This window comes from Aquila chrysaetos, chromosome 20 (assembly GCF_900496995.4).
Source record: "Aquila chrysaetos chrysaetos chromosome 20, bAquChr1.4, whole genome shotgun sequence".
NCBI classification, from domain to species: Eukaryota; Metazoa; Chordata; class Aves; order Accipitriformes; family Accipitridae; genus Aquila; species Aquila chrysaetos.
The window spans coordinates 7,060,790-7,083,234 of NC_044023.1; the positions used below are offsets into that span (position 1 = coordinate 7,060,790).

General features: G+C 42.6%; 4 protein-coding genes and 4 non-coding genes across 13 annotated transcripts in view; 2 read left to right on the forward strand and 6 right to left on the reverse strand.

Moving 5' to 3' along the window:
• Nucleotides 1–421: 421 nt before the first annotated feature.
• SPCS1 (signal peptidase complex subunit 1) lies at nt 422–3,272 on the reverse strand. The gene is made up of 4 exons (XM_029996085.2): nt 2,786–3,272; nt 2,028–2,087; nt 1,598–1,684; nt 422–619 (listed from the first exon to the last, which is right to left on the reverse strand). Exons 1-4 carry the CDS (start codon nt 3,188–3,190, stop codon nt 497–499), a joined length of 675 nt encoding a protein of 224 aa, XP_029851945.1. The 5' UTR covers nt 3,191–3,272; the 3' UTR covers nt 422–496.
• GLT8D1 (glycosyltransferase 8 domain containing 1) lies at nt 3,220–11,213 on the forward strand. 5 transcript variants are annotated; one of them, XM_029996081.2, is made up of 11 exons: nt 3,583–3,635; nt 3,696–3,741; nt 4,993–5,052; nt 5,163–5,261; nt 6,655–6,871; nt 7,530–7,647; nt 8,184–8,268; nt 8,504–8,616; nt 9,181–9,347; nt 9,533–9,645; nt 10,309–11,213. In XM_029996081.2, the coding sequence occupies exons 3-11, from the start codon at nt 5,037–5,039 to the stop codon at nt 10,497–10,499; spliced, it is 1,119 nt and encodes a 372-aa protein (XP_029851941.1). In that variant the 5' UTR covers nt 3,583–3,635; nt 3,696–3,741; nt 4,993–5,036; the 3' UTR covers nt 10,500–11,213. The 5 variants fall into 5 exon arrangements, with proteins under 5 accessions (XP_029851944.1, XP_029851940.1, XP_029851943.1 ...); XM_029996084.2 differs by lacking the exons at nt 3,583–3,635; nt 3,696–3,741 and adding an exon at nt 3,220–3,288; XM_029996080.2 differs by lacking the exons at nt 3,583–3,635; nt 3,696–3,741 and adding an exon at nt 3,295–3,568.
• A 124-nt stretch (nt 11,214–11,337) lies between these two features.
• Nucleotides 11,338–22,445, forward strand: part of PBRM1 (polybromo 1) — an 80,485-nt gene continuing 69,377 nt past the window's right edge. The window contains exon 1 of the mRNA XM_041118821.1: nt 11,338–11,562. The gene's annotated coding sequence lies outside the window, so the exon portion shown is untranslated. The remainder of the gene's footprint in view (nt 11,563–22,445) is intronic.
• Nucleotides 12,265–22,415, reverse strand: GNL3 (G protein nucleolar 3). Of its 2 annotated transcripts, none has more exons than XM_029996079.2 (15): nt 22,287–22,415; nt 21,791–21,849; nt 21,174–21,311; nt 20,401–20,514; nt 20,140–20,223; nt 19,500–19,635; nt 18,504–18,607; nt 17,397–17,532; nt 16,785–16,872; nt 16,222–16,405; nt 15,415–15,557; nt 14,518–14,654; nt 13,748–13,953; nt 13,331–13,412; nt 12,265–13,241 (listed from the first exon to the last, which is right to left on the reverse strand). In XM_029996079.2, the coding sequence occupies exons 1-15, from the start codon at nt 22,297–22,299 to the stop codon at nt 13,153–13,155; spliced, it is 1,713 nt and encodes a 570-aa protein (XP_029851939.1). In that variant the 5' UTR covers nt 22,300–22,415; the 3' UTR covers nt 12,265–13,152. The 2 variants fall into 2 exon arrangements, with proteins under 2 accessions (XP_029851939.1, XP_029851938.1); XM_029996078.2 differs by having other exon boundaries at nt 13,739–13,953.
• Nucleotides 15,846–15,921, reverse strand: LOC115333451. Its single transcript, XR_003920800.1, has one exon. It is a non-coding gene; the product is annotated as a small nucleolar RNA SNORD19 (small nucleolar RNA).
• Nucleotides 16,476–16,553, reverse strand: LOC115333452. The gene has a single exon (XR_003920801.1). It is a non-coding gene; the product is annotated as a small nucleolar RNA SNORD69 (small nucleolar RNA).
• LOC115333457 lies at nt 16,974–17,047 on the reverse strand. Its single transcript, XR_003920806.1, has one exon. It is a non-coding gene; the product is annotated as a small nucleolar RNA SNORD19 (small nucleolar RNA).
• On the reverse strand, nt 19,371–19,440 carry LOC115333456. Its single transcript, XR_003920805.1, has one exon. It is a non-coding gene; the product is annotated as a small nucleolar RNA SNORD19 (small nucleolar RNA).

A 22,445-nucleotide genomic window follows, 5' to 3' on the forward strand; every position in this document is an offset into this window, starting at 1 on the left:
TTTAAACAAAAAATGCCACTCTGCAGTCTCCTATTCTAGAACAGTTTCTAGTTCTTAGCATTTTTCAGAACTGTGGGGTATGTACTGTTTTACAGTACTTAAGCTGTCAGTAGTGCCAGGTTGTGTTTTACACATGGTTAGAAATATCTTAGTAGAAGTCCAGCTGTATATTATCTTTTAGGCTACAGCAACAGCTTAGCTATACTTGATTTGATTCACTGTGTTCCTTTTTACTAATGTACTTGAGTGAGATGTGACCTCCAGTAGCCTTCTAAAGTTAATCCCCCCACCCTGCCTTTCCAGTGACTTCACTGAAACTCCAGGAAAAATTTAGTGAGCCTTCATGCTCTCTGCAGATCTTGGTGTGCTCACAGTAAGTATACAAAGTAGTAAGAAAGAACCCAAACACTAAGCCAAGAAGTATCTCCCAGTGGAAACGCATTTAACAAAATTTAACAAAATTTAACAAAGTTAACAGCGTGAAGAACCACATTTTTTAGCTTTTAGCATGTCTCTTTGGCTTTCTGTCTGCTGGCTTCTTTTCTTCTGTTCCTGACTCTTGGACGGGTAGCCACTTCAGAGGATTGCGGCGGTACATAGGCCACGGAGGGAGGGTTAGCTTAGAGAAAAGGAATGAAGTCAGAACATGTAAATCAAGATGCTAGATAAGTGTTTTGTAGAGCTTGTTAGGAAAATCTCATTCCCTAACTATTGTACCAATTAGTCTTAAAAAAGTTCATACAATTTCATACTATAAAACAGAGAAATATACATACATAGTTTAGATTGTATACTGCATAGTCATGCTTAAGTAAGCATGACTAAAGGACCCCAGCTCATTGCAAGGAGGAGAATGACAGCACCCACCCTGAAGAAAAAGGATACCACTGGACTAACGCGGTAACGCCGGCATCCTAGCCCCTCTAACGCCTCTGTGAAACCCTGCAATTATCTGGCATCATAGGTAAGTAATTGTAGCAAGACCTACTTCAGGGACGTTTAGATCAAGAAAGTAGCAGATGGATGATGATGCCATAGAATTATAGCGGCTTTTCAAAACAGTAGTATGTGTGTGTTAAGTAGCAGTTGGTCAAATCGTGTTGTATCTGAATGCTTGAAAGGTATAAGAACCATGTGTAAAACCGCATTTGGTGTGCCACCATTGGAACAGGACACCTCACGTGCACGAATAAGGAATTACTCTTGTAATTCTATACTTTGCGTCCTAGCCTCTCTCCTTGGTTGGCATGGGCCTGGTGCAAAATTTTCATGACAAGCAACTACTGCACAGAAAGCCTCACTGTCCTTTCTGTTATCAGTGCTATCAGCTTGACTTAAAAGTAACACACAATTGAAATGAAAAATTAATTCAAAACCAATATTAAATTGCAGTGTTTTCTAAAATCTTACTAGCATTTGAGAAAAGGCACTTACTGGCTTGTAAAGGACTTTCTTCAGATCAAAGAAAGTAAAAATATGTATTAACAATCTGAGTTATATAGCAAACATTTGTCTGTACTGACAGTCCCTTAATTTAATGATTATTTCAGGTTAAATAGTGCATGTATTTTCTGGTTTGGGGAAAAAAAATTCTTACCAAACATGATAAAGCAAATCCAGCCATAACTATGTAGACAGTCCATCCAAACTGTTCAGTGATGTATCCATAAATGAAACCAATTATCTGGGGGAAAAAAAAAAAATTAAAAAAAAATCAAACTTTAAATAAACAAAAACATTTCCCATGCCATGATTAAGTTTGGGGGCAGGGGGCAGCAGTTAAGTAGAAAAATACAGGTGTTTCAAAAGCACAGTTCATACATCTTTCTAACCTTGTTTTCAAAATTGTAGGCCAATAATGAAAGTAAAGGACTGAAAGAAGAAAAGTCTTAATCTATGACAGCCCCTCTGATCTTGTCTAAAGCTTTTTGTGATCCAGTTAAGCCAAACAATCAGAAAAAAACGTTGTTTGTAAAATCAGAAGACAAAGTCCTTGTTGTTATTGCCCATAGTTCTAGTATACTTACTGCAGAGACAAGAATGATTCCTTGAAAAATCTGTTCTGCTAATTTTTGGCCCTTGTAGTCCTGTAGAAAGAGATACGTTTTTGTCAATTACCCAGAACACAAACCTACCAGTTAAACTCTTTCAGGTTAGAGCCTAGAGTCAGCCTGACCACAGGTTCTCAGCTTTTTCTGTTCAACTTTCAAACCAGGCTGGAATTATTTTTCTTAGTGTCTGGATTTCCAGCGTAAAAGAATTAAGCTCTTAATTCACACTTAACACCTGCCTTCTATTCTTGACCACATCATCTAAAAATAAAAGCAAGCACAGTCTGTTCAGGATAAGTCATGCAAGTTCAAAATACCGTTGCCGTTCGCTTAATACCGCTATGCAAAAGCCGTAACACCAGCAAAGAGTACATGCTTGAGAGGACCCGGTACGCGTGTCACCTGCGCTTGCACGGCTTTAGAAAGCGTGGCTCTCGCTGAGAACGCTTTGCCTTCTGGCTGTACAGAGCACAGACAGACCGGTACAGAGGGTTTCCCTTGCGCAGCTCTACATCGCCGTCACTTCACAGCCCGTTAAAGCTCGACTTTTCAGACCAAAAGATCGAAATGATACGGAGTGCCAGCCCTCGGCCCCGACAGCAGTTCCTCACACGCAGGTACCGACACCGCACGGCGGAAGGGGAACGCTACAACCCGCACGCAGCCGCGTCGCCAGCAGCGACAAGGGGCCGAGGGCCGGGGCGCGGCCGGTCCTCCCGTGGCGGCTGCCCTACCATCTGCGTGGGGATGGAGCGGAAGATGTTCAGCATGGCGGCGGCGGCGGAGAGCGGCGCCTCCCGGTCCTCGTCCTGCTTCTTGTCGTAGGCGTCTCCGCTTTCCTCGCCGGGGCCCCGCGATGGCTGCCGGCTCTCCCTGTCGACCAGCGAGGAGGCGGCGGCGGCGGCGGGCCGGCTCGGCGGGTACCGCTGCTCAGCACGGCGCCCACCCCGCTGAAGCAGGACCGGAAGGCGGCTGCTGAGCTGGCCGGAAACACGCCCCCTTCGCTCCGCCCCGTCCTCCGTCAGCCCGCCGTGGCCTCCTCCCGCCTCAGCCATCGGCTCCGCGCCGCCGCCGCCCCGGGCCTGGGCCTCGGCCTCAGCCTCAGCCCGCCCCGCGCCGCCGTCGCCCTGCGCCGCCATCGGCAACGGCCGGCGCCGACGCGGCGCGGGACGCTGTCTCCCCGGCAACGGCGGCTTCGAGCCTCAGGACCCCTGACTGAGGGGCCTTCAGGCGGCAGGTGCGAGGCGCCGGCGGGGTCGCCTGTCGGGAATCGACGCTGACTTGGCAGCTCGCGGGCGGCCCTTCCCGCCCAAGGCTCGACCTCTCCTCGCGAAGCCGCCGGCAGCTGCCGCAGGCCCGCTAGTGGTGCAGCAGGGCAGGCGCGGCGCGGCCTTCGGCCCTCGCGGCCATCAGGCATCGCGGCGGACACCTGCGGCCCGTTGGGCTTCTGGTGCGCGGCGGCGGCCGCGCGGGCGGCGCGCTGCCGAGGTGGCAGTCGGCGGCGGCGCGGGCGGACGGTGAGGGGAACGGGGGGGAGGTCTCGGTGGAGGAGAGCTGGGCTCGGCCCTGCCGGCCTCGGAGCGGGGCTCCTGGGGCCCCCGCCCGGGCTGTGCCTCCCGCGGGCCGCGGAGGAGGAGCCCCGCCGCGGCGGCGGCCGGAGGGAGCGCGGTTTGTGCTGCTGGGCGATGCAGCGGGACGGGGGGGGGAACGGTCGTGTGCCCGGCTTAGCGTGTGTGAACCGCGTCGCCGGAGTAACCGGCGTTGCGGCGGCGTAGCGACGAGCGGGTGTTTTGAGTGTTTTAGCGTGGGTTTGTGTTTGCACGGACAGTAATTTCAGGAAAAGTCAGTCTGTAAATGCTTTTAGCGCAGGCTGCTGTAGTGTCACTGAAGGGCAGAAGTCGTATGTAGGTGCGTGCGCCCTCAGCATCGCTGCCGCCGGGGCTGAGGAGCATTGCATTGTACTCCTGTAAAGTAAGGCGGCGTGTCCTGACCCGTTTCAGTAGTCCTGTAGGCACGGCACATGGCATTTAGTTGTTGTGCCCGATAAACGTATCTTCCCCGTGGGAGAAGTGCAACAGCGGAAAGAAGATGGTTACGTCTGACACGTATAACAGTCACAACACAGTTTGCAGTATTTTAATTTGGAGATTTTGCAGTGACAGAACTGTTGCTGTTCCGTGAATTTTGCGTGTTGTTATGGTGTGAGTGCTTTCTGTGTGTTACTTGAGAGCTACTTCACATTCCACGTTAAGTAGTTCTTGTTCTGATTTTACAATCACATTTACCGTTAAATAATGAAGTGTGTTTGAATTGCATACCAAAATTGCATCATTCCATTGTGTTTTTACCCCCTTCTATAACGTGATGGTAACACCTTCTTTCACACTTTTGTGATCTTTTTTGTGCAATGACACTTCAGCTGATATGCTGTTACATTTCACGTAGAGAATTTCATGGTTTTGGAAGTGTATAATGCTATTTGTTAAAATCTTATAAACACTGTGTCCTGCCAAAATCTTGCTGTTAGTTATGGAAAGAAATGTATAATCATTTGCCTTATTGCTGAGATGCTTCCATTTCAGATAGTTAAACAAATTTTTTCAACAGTAAAGAAACCACGTGTAATTTTCCAGATTCTTTTCAGATCACTTATGACTGGCAGAAGGAGTTGGTTTTTTTTTCTGTCAGTGAAGTAAGTGGCAAGATCTGTATGTCTCCCTTTTTATCTCCGAGTTCTTCTTTAGATATGTCATTGTAGCTACATAGTTACTGAGATACTATACTCAGTTATTCAAATGTGAAATACGGCTTTGTCTTTTTAAGAGAAGGAAACATTTGCTGCATTTGGAAACTGTTTGGATGTTCCTGGTGATAGTGTGCTATGCCTTGTGTAGGCATGCGCTGGACATAGGAAGTGACTGCTGTATTTTTTCTCTTGCAGGTTTGTAGGAACCTTATGCTAATACATAAAATAACAGAAGAAAAATGACATTAAGGAAAGGTATGTGTATATGTGTGTGTCTAATGTTTTTAAAATCTCTTTTGTACTTTTCTGAGTTTCCCAATCTTTCTCTGGTTATATTGATAAACTTTTTTCTTCTAAATTTTCAGTGAACATTTCCATCCTTGTAGTGGCTGTTGTCATATTTTTGCTAGTTCTTCATCATAACTTCCTAGGCCTCAGTGACTTCTTGAAACGGGAATTGTCAGGTACGTTGGGTTTTATTTTAATTTAAATTTTCTTTCTTTTTTTTTTTTTTTTTTTTAAGGTTGGTGGGAAAGTACATGCTCTGGCCAGGCAGAAACCACCACATTGCTGAAATAACTTGTATGATAATGATCAATCATTTGCATAACAAGATATGATTTTTGTATTCTCTTATGAGTAGACCTTTTCCTGTTCTCATACCCAAGAAACTTCAGCTTGGTGGGCTTGTCTGTTCTTGCTGTCCTGTGACTTTTCTCAGCCAGGAAGCCAGGCAAGATAGCAGTAAGGGTTCCTTCTGGCTTTGAAAGTCATAAAGATATGATTCATTTTTACTTAGCAAAGCAATTTCATTTTCCAGAGTCCACTTCTAAGAACTGCATGTGGTCCCACAGAGCCTCTCCATGTCCCCGTTAGCTGCCAAGCCCTAGTTTGCCACTCCTGGGAGCTGTTGCTTCTGGGTAGCAGTTGTACAGGTGCTTCCCAACAGTGGTAGAATAAGCCTGACAGGCCTTAACTACGAATCAGTTGAAGTCAAAGCTGTTGAGCTCTGTCATTAGGAAGTGGCAAACAGAGCAGAAGCTGAGCTTTGTGAACAGCAGACCACTGCCTGCAAACTGCCAAGTCCCTGTTTGCTATGTTCCTCAAATTATCTAAAATTATCTAATATGTAATAGTCTAGATCATCTGAAAGGTACCAATGTTGTAATAAAAAGTCCGGGTAGGGGGCGATTTGCCAGCTTTTACAGGTGATGTGGTCTAGTAATAAATTTCAATGCTGACCTCCCATTTTCCTATCTGTGCACTGTGAGTATAAATTCTTGTGGTTTGAGCTTAGATAATGTAGTGTGATCTGTGATCCCTGAATAAACATGGGCTGTACTTAATGCCTTGATCTTTGGCGGGAAAAAATTCGCAACAGTGACTTTAATTTAGAATTTTTGTTTTCTTCATTGGTTCCTACCTAAGAGGAAAAGAAAAGATAAGAAAAAGAATGAAGGGTGATGTGGAGAAGACTAGGAACGTGGTTAGGGTAAACAGGAGGGGGAGGTCAGTGAGATTATAGACAGGGCAGAGGGGACCAAGGGTAAGTGCAGCTTACTGTAGTTTAAGCCTCATTTTAGTACCTTGTTGTGCTGTGTGTGAATATGTATGGTTAAATGCATGTAGTTTATTTGTAAGTGTGATGTTTTCCTATTCATTAACATCTCAGATTCTCAAGAGCAGGTGCTCTATTTTAAGTGTTTGATATTGGCACGCTGTAATCTACACCTCAGCTCGGACATCCAAGTCCTTGTGTCTTAGAAATAATTGAAGGTGTTAGGAATTTTAGTGTGGTAGTAATGTCTGTGTTTCATTTGCATAAAACAATTATGTGATGCCATTTGTACTCCACAGATTCAAATCCATTAGGACTTCAGCCTATAGATTTCATACCTGCAGTTCCCCAGAGGCTGGCAGATGAAAGGAATGATAAGGAGATTTCTGTGGTCATTGCAGCATCAGATGAGAGGCTTGGGGGTGCAATTGCAGCCATGAACAGTATTTACCGTCACACCAAATCCAACGTGGTTTTCTATATTGTTACTTTGAATGATACTGTGGATCACTTGAGGTAATGATCTTTTCATTAGATTCCCACAATACTGTAAAACTTAAGTATCTCTGAGAAGAGGAGGAGCTGACTTTCCCTGGAACTGCACTCCTCTAAATTGCAGTCCTATCTGCTGCTTCTTATTGCAGCTTTTTGACAAGGCTGCTGCGGGGAGCCCTACGGTCATTCCTTCTGGTAATGTTTCAGGGATGGAAAAGAGCCATCTTTTCCAGCGGTGTTATATCCAACAGTGGAGTTCGTTGGTGGAGGGGTTGTAAAAAGTACTTCCTACATTTCATCTAAGCAATTCAAATGCTGGCGATGAGGTTTCTCCATTTTTCTAGATTGTTCTTTGATCCTTTTATTTTTACCCACATCCATTCACACTGATACTTTTTGTGAAGGATCTGTGATAACAGGACCACATACTTCCAATAAAATAAGAAGCAACCTCATACCTTTCATGTGTCACAGCTGTGCAGTATGCTGATGGCGGGCATACCCCTGCAGTCGTACAGGACACCACCAACATCAGCCATAGATTATATTCTACATGTATGTTTGTTGGATAGGGAAGCGAGTGGCCAGATCAAGGTCTGTGTCATTGGCAATCGGATCTCTTACTTTTCATTTGATTTTGTTTTATTTAACAAGATCTGTGCCTTTCTCCTGTTTGCAGGCTGTGGCTAAGTAACACTGCTCTGAAAAATTTGAGATACCGAATTTTGGATTTTGACCCTCGTGTCTTAGAAGGGAAAGTACAAGTGGATCCTCAAAAGGCAGACACCTTAAAACCAGTGAGGATGATGTCGATTACTTTTTGCAATTATTAGTTAGTAACACTATATTTTGATATTGGCTTTTGAACACAACTCGAGATCAAAACCAAATCTGTTAACATAGAAGCAATCTTTTATAATCAAATTCCTAAACTTCAGTAAGTTTCCAGATAGTGAGAGATGGATTTGAGTATCTACATATGCATGCCTAGTATCATTTTTTGCTGCTAGCTACAGTGAAACACAGCAGCTTGCATGTCAAGCATGCCAACACATCAGAGATGCTACAGATATGTGTGGAGCAATAAGAAATTCTAATATAGACCAGTTTAAAGTTAGTTTATCAATGCACAAATTCATAGGAAACCAGGAATTGATGGAACCTGTTTATTTTAAATAACGTCTAGGATATTGCTGCCTACCTTACTTCATTGATAGAAGTTGTCTTGGACCTTAGTGCCATAGATAATTGCCAGGAGTATCAGTCAATTTCACATTTATTTGGACAATTTTTCATTTAATTCTTCACTTCTTTTGCTTTCTTGTTTTCACAGTTAACCTTTGCAAGATTCTACTTGCCCAATTTGGTACCTCATGCAGAGAAGGCCATCTATGTGGATGATGATATAATAGTGCAAGGTATGGGACCTTTTCTTAGCCTTTTGCCCCTGGCCTTATGCTGAGGTCAGTATGCCATCTCCAACAGTAACCAAACACTTCTACTTCACAGAAAGATATAGAAACTTTGTAAATATGAATAAATTGGATTAAACTGAGTGGTTTTTTTCTGCTGTAACAATGGACTGAGCAAAAAGTCACTAAGTGCTTCAACAGGATTACTTTTAATTTTTCTGTGCTTACTTCCATTTTCCAGATGATATTCTTGAACTTTACAACACTCCATTGAAACCTGGACATGCAGCTGCATTTTCAGATGATTGTGACTCAACCACTAATAAAGTTGCTGTCCGTGGAGCAGGCAATCAGGTTAGTTTTATTCTGATTCAATGGTAACAATACTAGAGATCCCAGGCTTTGGAAACAAGCACTTGGTTTTAATGCTCTTGCAGTTTGACTTCCAAATGCAGTGAACCTAAAGGTGTGACTGTCCCTACCCAAATCAATTTACTCTGATGTTTGTGTTACAAATGACGCTTGCAGTTTCTGTTTAGGCAAGGTAAAAGCACTTCAAGTTTTTGCTGTGCTTTACAATGAGGGCAATTCCCAGTGTGGAACAGCAGGAGGTCTTAGAACATTAGAGGGAGAATTTTTCATTTGTGAGTGTATAAAAAGTGCTTTTCTGGGAGTGGTACCATATTAATAATATGGTATTATTAAGACTGTGCAGCATTCCTTAAAATATGTGGTTTATATAACCATATTTTTTAAATGTAGACCTCTTAAGCTTTCTTTCTCTCATTTTGAAGGAAGGTATTTGCTTTAACAACTTCAAGTTATGCTTGTCTGTTGGGAGTTGTGCAAAATTTTTCTTCAAATAGTAATTTGACCATATTTTAAGCTAATTTCTACTCTCTTTTTTTTTTTCCCCAGTATAATTATATTGGGTTTCTGGATTACAAAAAAGAAACCATCCGAAAGCTTGCCATGAAAGCCAACACCTGCTCTTTCAATCCAGGAGTTTTTGTTGCCAACTTGACAGAATGGAAATTGCAGAACATCACTAAGCAATTGGAGAAGTGGATGGCACTTAATGTAGCGTAAGTACCCCCAAGCTGGGGGCAACAGTGGGTCAGGGGTTGGGTTATGGTGATGGCATTTAACTGTTAAATGAAAGGCTGTATGTGTATCTGTGGATTCCTGTCATGCAGCTGCAAGTGACAAATCAACTGATTTAGGGCCACACAAGCATCCTTTCCCAACTTTTTTTCATCTTCTCTTCCAGAGAAGAACTTTACAGTAGGAGTCTGGCTGGCAGCATCACGACACCTCCACTGCTAATTGTATTTTACAAGCAACATTCCAGTATTGATCCCATGTGGAATGTCCGTCATCTCGGTATGTATGAAACATTTGTGACACTGTTCCCCCAGTGTGCTTTCCCAGGTCTGTAGCTGGACACCTAGTTGATGATGCAGCAAATGGATCTTTTCTTCCCCTATTTTATACCTTGTTCTTTAAGAAACACTGCTTTGCAACACCATCTTGGGGTTTGTGGGCCTGATCCTTCATGTTCTTTTTTGAACTGCCAGGGGAATAGCTCTTGAATTGAATTACTCTCAAATTACTTCTCATTTTCTTCTTCTTTTTCCACATATATATTGTATCTGTAGGTGTTTCTTCCAAGACTGTTGAGAAAAACAGACATTCGTATCTGTTCTGCTAATGGTGAAACCCCAATGCTGGGAGAGGTTTCTTAGGTTTTGTTTCCAATGAACAATTCATAGGCTGCTGAATACATCTGGGTATTAAGGGGGTTTTAAAGAACTTGGAAGCTAAGGCAGTACATTAAAATAGATACCGAGACAAATCAAAGTGGCATTCAGCTGCGCCTGATTATGTTTTTCACTTTGCCCTGATTTCTGCCTCCCATATCACCTCCTTTCTCCATAAATGACAGCATTTCCTTTGTTGAAATCCTTTGTTTTGAAGTTAAAATGTTGCATGTTGGTGTTTCTGCTGCCTTTATTTCAGGCACTAATGCTTCTTTTTCAATAAAAGGGTCTAGTGCTGGAAAAAGGTACTCTCCTCAGTTTGTGAAAGCTGCCAAGCTGCTCCATTGGAATGGACATTTCAAACCATGGGGAAGAACAGCTTCATATGCTGAAGTCTGGGAGAAGTGGTATGTCCCTGACCCTACAGGCAAGTTCAGCCTGCTCCGCAGACATTCAGAAGCCTATGAAGCAAAGTAGAGTCAATTTTAATAACTGACGGCATTTTCTCAGGAAACTTCTGGAGCCAAGCAGAACTTTTTTTTTTTTTTTTTTTTTTTTTTGCCAACTTGTATTAGAGAGCAGTCCTTGCCTTCTGGAGCACAAGGTGACGCACTTATTCAGGTGTGGTTCTGAAATCCACAGGTCGAAAGGAGACTCGCTTCACTTGTGTGACAGAAAACGCTACTCCAGCAACACTATAGAAAGCAAGGGAGGATCTCCACAAACTAGCACTTTTGTTAGTTCATTTCTGTCTATTGCACGTTCTTCTGCTCTTTACTACAAGTCTTCTACAGGAGGATCACTTTGTCAGCTACAGAAAAGAACAGTGTCTAAGAACAAGCTGCAACTTCAGCTGGTGCTTGCACCACGCAGATCTTGCACAGCAATGTACTGTAATGAAGAGCTGCTTGGGTTTGTTCTGTTTTGGTTGGGTTTTTTTTTGTTTGTTTCCTTATCCTGTGAAGTAGTTTCCTCAACAACCCTTTCTTGCATGAGATCTCCCCCCAACCATTTCTGTGTAAGTCTTGCAGAATTCTGCAAAATTGAATCTTGTTTTTTTGAAAGATGAATTTTTCAAGTATTATTTCACTATGCAAAGTGGTTTTAACTGCCAGTGAACACTAAAACGTTTTTTGTAAAGTGGTGGAGAAAACTTTGTTCAAAAATAAAAGCTAATTTTAACATCGTTGACTCAAACCTCAGGTAAATGGCAATCTGATTCTAGTCTTGATCTGATATATGAAGTGCATTTCCTTTATACTTAAATACAGTAGCAAGTGATTGAAACTGAAGTCAATTGATCTCATCTTTGCGAAAGCAATCTCATTCTAAAATTGCACAAAATGTTTATTTTGGGAATCGGTCTGTATGAATTACAGATTAATTTTGTTACTGTTAAGTTCCTCATAGCTCTCTCAAGTGAGCATGGCTCTGCTATAGAAGTTTTTCCCAGTGTGCCTTTCCCAGTCTGGCCCTTTAAACTCACCAAGCAAGATTCCTGTGCCCTTTTGCAGCTGGCTGCCCATCGCCTTTTCTATAGGTAAGTTGTTTTTTTTCATAGTTGTAGTGTTAAGTTTGAGTAGTGGTTATTATTAGCTGATCTATCCCGGCAGCTACTGTGCCAACCATTCCATTTAATACAGGTTTGAACTCAAGTTGTCATTTTTATTCAATAATACTGCTTGTGAACAGTCTTCAGTATAAGGTGATTAGACAAAAGGCTTTGTGTTAATGCAGTGACGGGCTCAGTGTTGCATGCTCCGAGATACAGGCCAGCAGAGAGCTAAGGGGCTTGTTCATGAGTACAAGTATGGTTTTAGGACTGCTTTGTAATTTAGAAGGATTTCGAACTGCCTGACTCATTGCAGTCGCTGTCTATAGTTCTGTTTCTGTCATGGATGGTGATCTGTGGTTTGTTGCCTATCGTTTCTTTTTCTGGGTTTTGATGAACAAGAACCATTCTTATCCTTGAAGTGGTTAGAAGTAATAAAATAAGTTCAGTTACCAATCTTTGAAAAATTGTACTAGATCAGTTGACACCAACTGAATTCTCATGACCAGGCTGTATTTTAGGAGGCCTAAATAAACTGCATGTGTCTGTGCTGCACTTGATACTTTTTTAAGCTACCTAGGAAGACTGTGCCTCAACATCCATTTAGGGAAAATACAACTATCTATTAGAGAACACAGCAATCAGACCTTTAAGTTAATAGGAAGAAAACAGATGCATAGGAGGAAGATGCTTGGTGTCAGGTGTTTATTCTAAATTCTTAATTCATTGAGCAGCCGCAGGGCCTCTTGGTAATTCTCTTGCTACCCCAGTTCCGCTATAGGCTGAGTGCAGTAACACGTCCTTATCACACAGGGCAACATTTTGCCTTAGTTACCGGTTGTTGCCTTGTATAATAGATGTCATCAGGAAATATGTCTTTTGTTCAAAAGCACTCTAAGAACAAAAAGCTTGTTCCCCAGTAAAGACAGATTACCAATACCATAAGCTAGTTACCTTTCCCAATAAAGGTTCTGAACATAGAAAGCAGTACTTAGATAAAATACCTTATGTCTAGCTGAAGCACGTAGCATGTTCTAGCCAACCTTTACATACAGAAGTTCTACAAGTTTTGCAAAAGTATACTGAAAAGTTACTGACTTAAGTCACGCTCTACAGGTACACTCTCTGTAATCCTCTAGGAAAAAACAATTAAATTTTATGAAGGGAGGATGAAAACTTACCTTGAAATTCAATTGCTTGAACATGACTGGAATTAAACATTTACCATTGTCTTTCAAAGAAAAAGACAAAGGGTTTATCCTTTTGAAACATCTTTTTATAAGGCAAAGTGAATAAACTAACACAGTCCATTAGGAATTTTTTTAAAATAGGCTTTAACACAGGAAATAAAGTTTAGGACTTAAAGCTGAATACAGTCTATTTCCTAGACTTGTATAAAATGTGGAACGATCAAGGGAGATACACTATTATATACATTATTTGACACAGCAATAATTGTGAATCTTTGCAGCAGCTCTGGTATGCAACATTCCTCCAACTTCTGCTGCAACACAAGTCTTCATGACTGTTCTGAAAGCCAGTAATAAGTCTCCAAACAGTGTCTTCAAACATAATTTATTACACATAGTCTGTATTAAAATCATAGGCATCATCTTCATCTGCTGTCTTATCCAAGCTGAGTGATAGTGAATTGGAATGTTCACTTTCTGAGAAAAGAAAATCATGTGTTAGTGAAACCAATGCAAGTGCTGGAGTACTAGAGACTATCCTTCAAGCCAGGGTTTTTAATACAGACCTGCTATCTGCTTTTCTGAATTTGTAGGGCTTGTTTGTTGTTTTCCAAGCTTTGCTTTCCTGGTGACCTGAACTTTGGTTTCCTACAAGTCAGAGAGGTCAGAGATATGCGTTTATGCAGGTATTGCTAATGAAGTCTCCCATGCGAATAAAACCTAGCAGAGACTGATGGTAGAGGGGATGTCCCCTTGTATAGTTGGTCAGGAACACACTACCTTAGAACTGACTTAGAACAATGTTGTTTCCTTAACTAAACAAAAAGCCCAACCCTTATGTCCAGGAGAAAAGCTTTTTGATTACTCCTGGTGGCTCCACAGTGCCTACACATTCTCAGTTTACAGCAGGATACTGACTGGGTACTTGGTGTCAGGATCTAAACAGGTAGAAGCCTAATGAAACCCTGATTTACCTCTTTGACATCTTTTTCTTCTTCTTCTGCATCATCTTGATCATCCTCACTTTCTGTGAAATCCTCCTCTTCTTCTTCTTCCTCCCCCTTCTTGCCTGTTTCCAAGTTTTCCCACTCTGATGCTTCCTCTATCACTTTATTTTCCTCTATTGTCCCATTTGCCATACCAGGTGACTGGAAAATGATGCTGCTTGCTGGACTGGGGTATTTTAAAGCTGGGAAAAAATAGGAAGTGTCAGTTAAGTCACTGTTAGACAGCAACAGATGTAATGCCTACCCCCTGAGAGGACAGCCATTTTAGGTCAGGGCTAAGAAAAGACAGTCTTGCCCCCTCTCTTCCACAAGACAGCACTCCCACATAAGCAGGTAGAACAAAGGACAATTCCCTGAGAATAGCTTTCCCTGAGGCATCTACAGAAGACTGCTAGGAGCTGAAAGACTTGGATTTGAGTATAGATTGTACTGAGTAAAATGTATTTTGTTGGCCTAATGAGCCAGTGTTTATGTGCTCTTCAACGTTCTTTTCCCCTGTTTCCTACTGAGGAGGGTTAGGTGAGATGAGCAGAAACTAAGACCTAGCAGGGGTAATTTGTGTTAAGATACCACACAGATGCACTGTTCTCTTGCATCAGAATCCACTCCATTCTTAAAAGGTTCATATTCACTGCATATTGGCAAAGCTATCATATAAACCCCAGGAGGACTTCCATTCAAAATCTCCCATTAAAACTACTACTACCACTCTTAATGGTAGCAGTGCGTTACAGTAACAGTCCTACCTTGAACAGTGGTGGTGTTTTCTTCTTCTAGGTTCTTTAAATTCCAACACTCCTGCATTTCAGCTATTTTGTCTTCTGTAAGATATGGTGGCGGTCTCTGAGATACTGGAGGTTGTGAGTGGTAGCTTATTTTAGCTCTGGGAAAATAAAATATCAGCATTAAAAAACAACCAAAGATAACATAGTTAAATCACTGTATTTAAAAATAAAACCCAGAGCACAAACCTCTCAAACTCCTCAACCTAACTACTCATTTATTATTGTCTGCTTAACAGCAGTTAAATAGCTATCTAAATTTGACTCTGAAGTTGTCAATAACACTGTCAAGTAGATAGCCCACTCCTGAGAGGAAAAAGAAATGGCATACTTTGTCACCACAAATCACTTGCCTGTAAAATCATGAGCTGCAAAAGCAGCTGAACCACTTGAGCAAGGGAAATACTCACACTCAATTACCGATTCTGAGTTACGTTTATTCCCACCCCCAGAATATAGGAACCACTATAAATTTACACAGAAAATTTACCATGTCCTTTCCCGTCTGTGTAAGAGGACTACATGGACTCAGTATTTGAGAGAAGGCAAATTCCCCTAACAGAGTTATAGCAGAAGTCAGCAAACTGGCTATGGAGTAACATGCAACATGCTCTGACCCTTTCCATGTGCCCTTCACTACTTTAGAAAATTATCCATGGTTGGCGTTCTCTAAATCTGTTAGCCAATCCAGCTCTCTTTACCAAAGTAAAATGTGAGAAAGCAAACAAAGGAAAAAAAAAAAAGCAAAAAAAAAGCAGTCTCTACTTTCTAAGTACTTCACAGGACTCAGGGCTTCTGCTGTGCTGGATTAACAGTGTGAAAAAGGTGAGCAGCGTAAAGCAAAATTCATAGCATACCTACCCTGTCCAGTCACAAAGTAGTAACTTAGCTATATTCTCTATGTCAGGAACACCTCCCTTTTTCAGCATACCCCTTTTCTGAGCAAGTAAAGTCAAAAACTCTTCAGTGTTCTTGAAATCTGGGATACTATAGTGCATCATTACCTAGTGCAAAAGAAAATGGTAGATTCAGAAAGAGATACCCACTTTTATCTTAGTTTTAGGAATAAAAGAGCAAATCAAATTGGATTACAATGAGGATGAACAACTATGTGAAGAGCTGTTTTTCTCTTGCATGTGGGAGTACACATTACAAAGCAAAATGTCTACTTCATCAACAAATTCATCTGCCATTCACCCATACTAGTGGGTGTACAGAGACAGCACAGTGGTTAGTGAAAACACAGTTATCACAGAACTGAATGGGGATCAGGCTTAAGTTAATCTACTTGAAATGAGAGTGAAATCAGAGTTGGATCTGAGGTCTTCACTGTAATAATAGGAAGCAGTGAGAATATCTTCATTTTTCACTCTGTGATACTGTAATGAAGTCTTAAAAGCAGGGTTTTTAAAAATCAGAAAAGTTATTGGGAAAATAGACTCTGGCTGACAGGATCCTGGCATGCTGTTTCTGCCTTCTGTTTATAAGGATGAAAAATCACACTTAGCATTGGATACACTAGCCAAAGTTTGCTACTCTGTATGGTTAGGGGAAAGCAGTGCAAAAGCCACCAGAATTAGTTGAAGTAAAATGAACTTTCGTTATTGGCCTAAGCAGCCTACAGAGAAGTCAAATTCAGTGAGAGATGGGGAAAAAGATGGAGCTCACCTGCTGTTTACTGCAGTGATTTAGAATGGCATCTACTCCTTCAAGCACATCTGCTGAGTCTGATTCTTCAGTGTCTATGATACTTCTCAAGGCCAGTGCCAGTGCACTGTTGGAAGGATCTGCAATTATACTTGGACTGTCTAACATCTTTGTCTGTTTATCAATGTGCACAATTTGCATGGACCTATTCAGAGAGAAAGGCACTGTTAGTAAAGATAATCAACTAGCAAAGGACTGGTAATGGTGAGGAATGCAAGACAAAGCTCAGCATTGGATTGAATGCACTTCATCCAGAGTCAGTTTCAGTGCTTTCTCATCATATGCTTTGTGTAGGACAGAAATCCACATGTACCAAAAGAGCAAGCTTATACACTGTATTCTCTCCTGACAGCTTGCATCACACAGATCAGTATCTTTCACCCTGGAAAACTGAAACATGCATTTAAACCTGCACACAGGGGCATACTTTGCCCCTAATGGATGGGAATTGTACACAAACAAACTCGAGGTGATCAGAACACAAAAACAGAGAAAGGAACAGCTTTTTTTCAGACTTGGCTTACTTGGTAACACCTCTTGCTAGGCCAACATTGCAGGCACGAACTCCTTTAAGACTGTTGATTATGCTGCTCTTTCCCACATTAGGGAAACCTGAAGAAAACCACATAAATCCTTGTAAGTTAAATAAGAAAACTCAACCTATGTAACACTGATCAAAACTGCTTCTTCCAGGTGTCTTTGTTAAAGTACATCTTCAGTGTGAGATCAGAGTTGGATCTGAAGTCTTCACTACAGAAGTAAGACAAAGTCTGTATCCTCATTTCTCACACTGATAATAAAAACACTGAATGTAACACCACAAATCTTATCAGGTAAGAGGAAGGCAGTGCAAGCTGCATGGTATGTAACCTGCTTCTCTTGTTCCCCTAAGTTGGTGAATCAGCTAAGGCCTCACACAATGTGGCTTCCACAGATCACATACACTACATGCATTTAAGTGCAATGTAGATTGCTGTCAACTGAAGTACTACAATAGTGAGTCTTAGATGAAGGTAAGAATAATGACTAGAAAGCCCATTAGCAAGTCATGTGTTAGTTGTTTTACCCAATTTATAATGCAGGATATGAAAGCTTTATGGGAGAAGGAAACTCCTCCTGTCTCTCCAAATGCTTACCTACTACCCCAACCTGAATGGCTTTGTTTTGAGTCTTCCCGTGCTGTTGAAGAAGTTTCAAAAGGCATTTGCTTCCAAAACATTCTGTGGTTCTTGATAAGTCAACACGTGCACGTCTTTTTTTGAACTGTTCCTGCTACAGGATTCAAAGGCAAAAAAAGCCCATGGTCAGGAGCTATTTAGGGAGATAAATAAATCTAAGCATATATATTTATCTACTGTAATGTTTCCAACTCCTATCCTCTATTAGATGATGTTACTGTGTTCTTCTAAACAGAAGAAATTAGTTTAATAAGAAATTGGCTAATCAGTTAAGTGACAGTAAAAAAGGTAGCTGTCGACTACTAAGAGAAAAAGGAATGTGAACTGATGTAGAGGTGTTGTGATGTCAGTTCAGGCTGTATTGCAGTTTTGTTGTGCAACCATAAAATAATCATGTACGTTTAGGTGGTAGAATTCTTAAATCTGCAACTTCACTCAAAAGACTTCAATTTTTTGAAGGATTTGAAGACCTGCTCTCTGCATTGCAGTTTCTGCGCCATTTCACAGGAGGGTCTATTTCACTATGCTGTTATCAGGGTTAAGGCATGTGAAGCATTATGTATTAATACACATTCAACTCAAACGAGCATCTTCAAAGAGTTGAGACTAGGACACAGGGAGCTAACCCCTTTACTTCATGAAGAGTATAATGTCAGGTGCTACCTTTATTGATGGCCAGTCAGGATGAATGCAGTAGTATAGCCTGCACCACTTTATCTACAAAACAACTCAGATATAACTGGTGCAACCATCCTATGTAGAAGATGAAAAATTCCTCATCTTCCTCCCCTCACTGTCCTTCTTACAGTAGAAAAAAGACTTGCTTTTATTCTAGTCCAGCATCCTGGGCACAAATAACAATATGTATTTCAACAGCAAGAATTCACCCACTGTACCACAAAGCTTAGTCAAAGTGGACAGGCATATCCATTAGTCACAGCAGTATAATCAAGCAAAGGGAAAAGGAATTTTAAAGAACAGGAGTTCCTGTTTCTCAACACGTTTCAACATGTATGACTGCAAACACATATGACTTAGTCATGAAACAGCCTGCAGTGCTCTTACCATAGTCCTGTCCTTCATCAGCGTTGCTGATTTAAAAGCAACCGTTGGAAACTCCTTCTTCAAATAATGCAACCATTTCTCTAAGTTCTCCTTTGGCACTAAATCTGGAAAAAAGAGCACAGTCCTTTCACTTCTGTGAATCTTAAATGTCACTGTGTGGAGGAAATCTAATGTATCAGGAACCAGGCTGTATTTTGTCCATTTAGTACGCTTCTTTACTAGGGTTTTCAGCCAAACATTACTTGTCATAAAGTACTGGGTATGTTCCCCAAAGGCACCCAGTGTTGCAAGTTTTAGTCTTTATTTTCTGCCTCAAGCAGAACATACTACATACTACCTGGCCTCTTTGTCAGGTTTTTAATGCTGGGGTCTTGCTAGGAGACTTTTTATGGTACAGAGTGATGTTCTGTGAAGGATTATCCCATCATCCCTGCAAAGGCTACTCTAATACAAAGTTCCCTTTGCTCTTGCTCTTTGTATTTTCTTTTTTTGCTGCTGGTAACTCAGTAATTTCCAGCCTTTTTAGCTGGTTTCACTTGCTTTTGCGTGGATTCTTTCATACAGCAACGGAAGGCAGAAAATACTTCCCAAAGCCAAATTTCAAATCCAACTATTGCATTGATTTGCTGATCTTTAACTCCCCATTGCCTCAGTGGGGACCAGCATTGTGACCTCTGCCTACTCACCTACGTTCACAAAAATGTTATAAAAATTTTAAGATCTTTAACTTCTGTCAAATTTGGCTGAGACTGGCCAATGCCTTCAGAATTTATTGCAAAAGAAAGGGGCTAATGTGCATTTACCTGTCTGTGGTGTTTTCTTAGCAAACTAGACCAAAAGGTGGAGGAAATGTGACCCCGTCAGTAGGGCAGCGAGCTCAGAGTTGGATCTTATGTCCTCAAGGGAATCTCAGATTCCTTTAAAATCTTCATAGCTCACCTACCACAGAACCACACAGTTACCAAGTAACACTTCAAGGAAACCTGTGCTTCTTACCAATTTTGTTCAGAACCAACAGCAGCTTTTTGTCTCCTCCAGAGCAAGTTACAGCTTGCTCCAGTTGAGGACACCGGCAGCCCATTGGATCTCTTGCATCTAAAACCTCTAGAACCACATCTGAGGCCTCAATTACCTAGGTCAGAAAAAAAGAGAGAAGACTCTCAAATAAGACATGACAGACCATTTGACAGATAACAACTCTGGAATAGCTGTGGCTTACAACAGTTACTGTTGAATTTCACAGAATGATTGGTGAGGTTTCATACGACTGTTCTTGTTTGAGCTCCTTTCTTCTGAACTACAAACCAGAAAGCTGAAGCAATTTTCATCTTTTTCCTCCAAAGGCAAGAAATCCTTAGACACTAGTACCTCATTACTACAAGAGCTCTTTGATCACTCAGTATGTACTGACGTTGGCCCAAGAAGTCTAATGCCTCAAAGTGCTGGATGTCTCACTAGCTCACACCAGACAAGACTGAAACCCTCCCAGTTTCTGTTGTAAAATCCCTTACTTCAATGTTGAAGTTTATCACAAGCAACCTTTATACTCTCTAGCAGCTGCACAGTAATGCAAAGAAGGAAAATAACAAGTGGTCTCATTGCTGACTCTTACATAAAAATAGTTGAAGCGTCTCACCTTCTTGAGCTCCCTGCAGAATGATTTCTTTGAATTTTTATCGAGCAGTTTGTTAGTCTTTGCTTTAGATTTGCCAGAGGATTCCTGAATGCAAATAAAAATGAAAGGGAATGATTTAACTGAGAATTAGTGTATTATACTTGTGTGCATATACAGCATGAAAATACAACACGTAACATACTGCTTATGAAGATGTAGTTTCAGGATGACTTTTATTGCTTCCATAAGCTTCAAAGAATCAAAATCATACCACACACCAACCTTTCCCTCTGCTTTTTCCTTGACTTTAGCTGCATTCTTTTTAGCTTCAAGCTTCCTCTTCTTTTCATGTTCTTTCTGTCTGTTGAGCTTCTGCTTTTGTTTTAGTTCTTCAAGCTGAGTACAAACAAAAACCCAAGCCAGATAAAACACATTTGAAAGTGGTAAGGAAGACTGTTCTTTCTCCCTGTTTACTTATTTCTGACCAAAGTTCCTGGGACAGCTTAGTTAGAATTCACGGCTGTCCAAGTGACACTGGGAACTTTTTTTGCATCCTACTGTGGAAAGAATACTGTTGCCTTCAATTGCCTTAAAACCAGAGGCAATACATCTATTAGCTAGACCCCAAAATAACAGCCATACAGCAACGACATTACAACTGTTAAGGGTGCTGCTCTCATGTCATGTTACTCCATGCTGCAGACAGCAGATCCTTATTTTTAGTATAATCACATAATGCCAAGACTTAACTTCTAGCATTCTGATGGGACACCTATGTATGTTAGCATCACAGGCAATTTGGGTTACATTAGAAATGAAACTTCCAGCATGATTTATACATACAGTGATGAAATGGAGGTTAAAAATAAAAGAACAAACTGTTACACACTGTATAATGCTGGAAATAAATATATTATTTTTCAAAAGTACATGTCTACTAGGACCATTTACAATCTACCACGATTGCACTTCTGGGTGCGCACGTGCACACAAAGCTTCCTTGAAGATGGGAATGGTCTCAGTTCTTGTCCTCTTTACCACAAACTGTATTTTACCCTCTGCTTTCTTTGCTCTGCTTCCCGTAGAAGCTCTTCCTTAAATGGTGCAGCACTGGGAACACCGGGATCTTTCTTGGGCTTTTTGCGTCCACGTTTTTTGGCCTCCTTCCTGACTTTTCGGTGGTGTTCTCTGATCTGAAGACAGCAACAAGAATATTTTCTCAGTCTAAGGCAAAAAAAAAAAAAAGGGTTGTATCCTTCCTCTTTACAGATAGAGAGTAAAAAAGGGTACGTTTCTGACTTGAGATTGAAGTCTTTCGATTGCATAATGTCTCATTGTAAAGCTAGACTTGAACGTACCAGCACAAAATAACGCAAAATGTAACGACGTAAAAAACCTACGCTCCTTTCTACATCGTCCTTCAGCCTAGGGTAACTGGAAAGCAAATTCCTCGCTACAGTCCAGACTCCTTAACGTTCAATGTAACATCCTCGTTGTGTGCACGTATACGCACAACATGTTTCCGTAATAGTATATAAAAAAATGCTTTTAGCGTTAAATTAGTTAGCATGGAGCTTTAATTAGAAAACGACAGACACTTCCCCCCCCGCCCCGCTCCGTGGGGCAGGGGCAGCCCGGGGGGCTCCCCACCGCCCCCAGGGCCGGGACTCACCTTCTTCTGGATCTTGTAGCGCTTGTGGCAGGTCAGCCTCTTGCTGGCTTTCTTCAGCTCTGCAAGGCACCGCGTCCCTCAGCGCCGGCTCCCCCCGCCGCGGGGACAGCCCCGCCGCTCACGGGCGCCCGGGGAAGCGGCCGAGCTCCCACCGCCGCCCTTCCCTCCAGCCCCGGTGTCCGTCCGATTCCCCCGAGCCCCGGGGTCTGTCCGGTTCCCCCGAGCCCCGGTGTCCGTCCGATTCCCCCGAGCCCCGGGGTCTGTCCGGTTCCCCCGAGCCCCGGTGTCCGTCCGATTCCCCCGCCCCGGCCCGCCGCCGTTCGCTCCGCCACGGGCGGCCGACTCCCCCGCCCCCCCCCCCCCCCGAACCCCAGCCCGCCCCCGTTCCCCCGGTCCCGGGCCGCCGCCCGCCCCCGCCATTCCCTCGCCCCCGAGCGCTGGCCGGCGATAGTGCCCGAGGCCCGCGGCCACCGGTGCCCCCGCTCCCGCCGCTCACTGGGCCGCTTCATGGCGCCGCGCTCGGGCCGCTGCCCCACGTGGAAGGCCGCGCTCCTTCCTCCTCCCGCCGGCGGGCGCTGCCGTAAAGCGAAGCGGCCCTTCCTCGCCTGAGGTGTCGCGCGGGCTCGGCGCGTTTGGCGGCCGGGCGGGCTTTGCG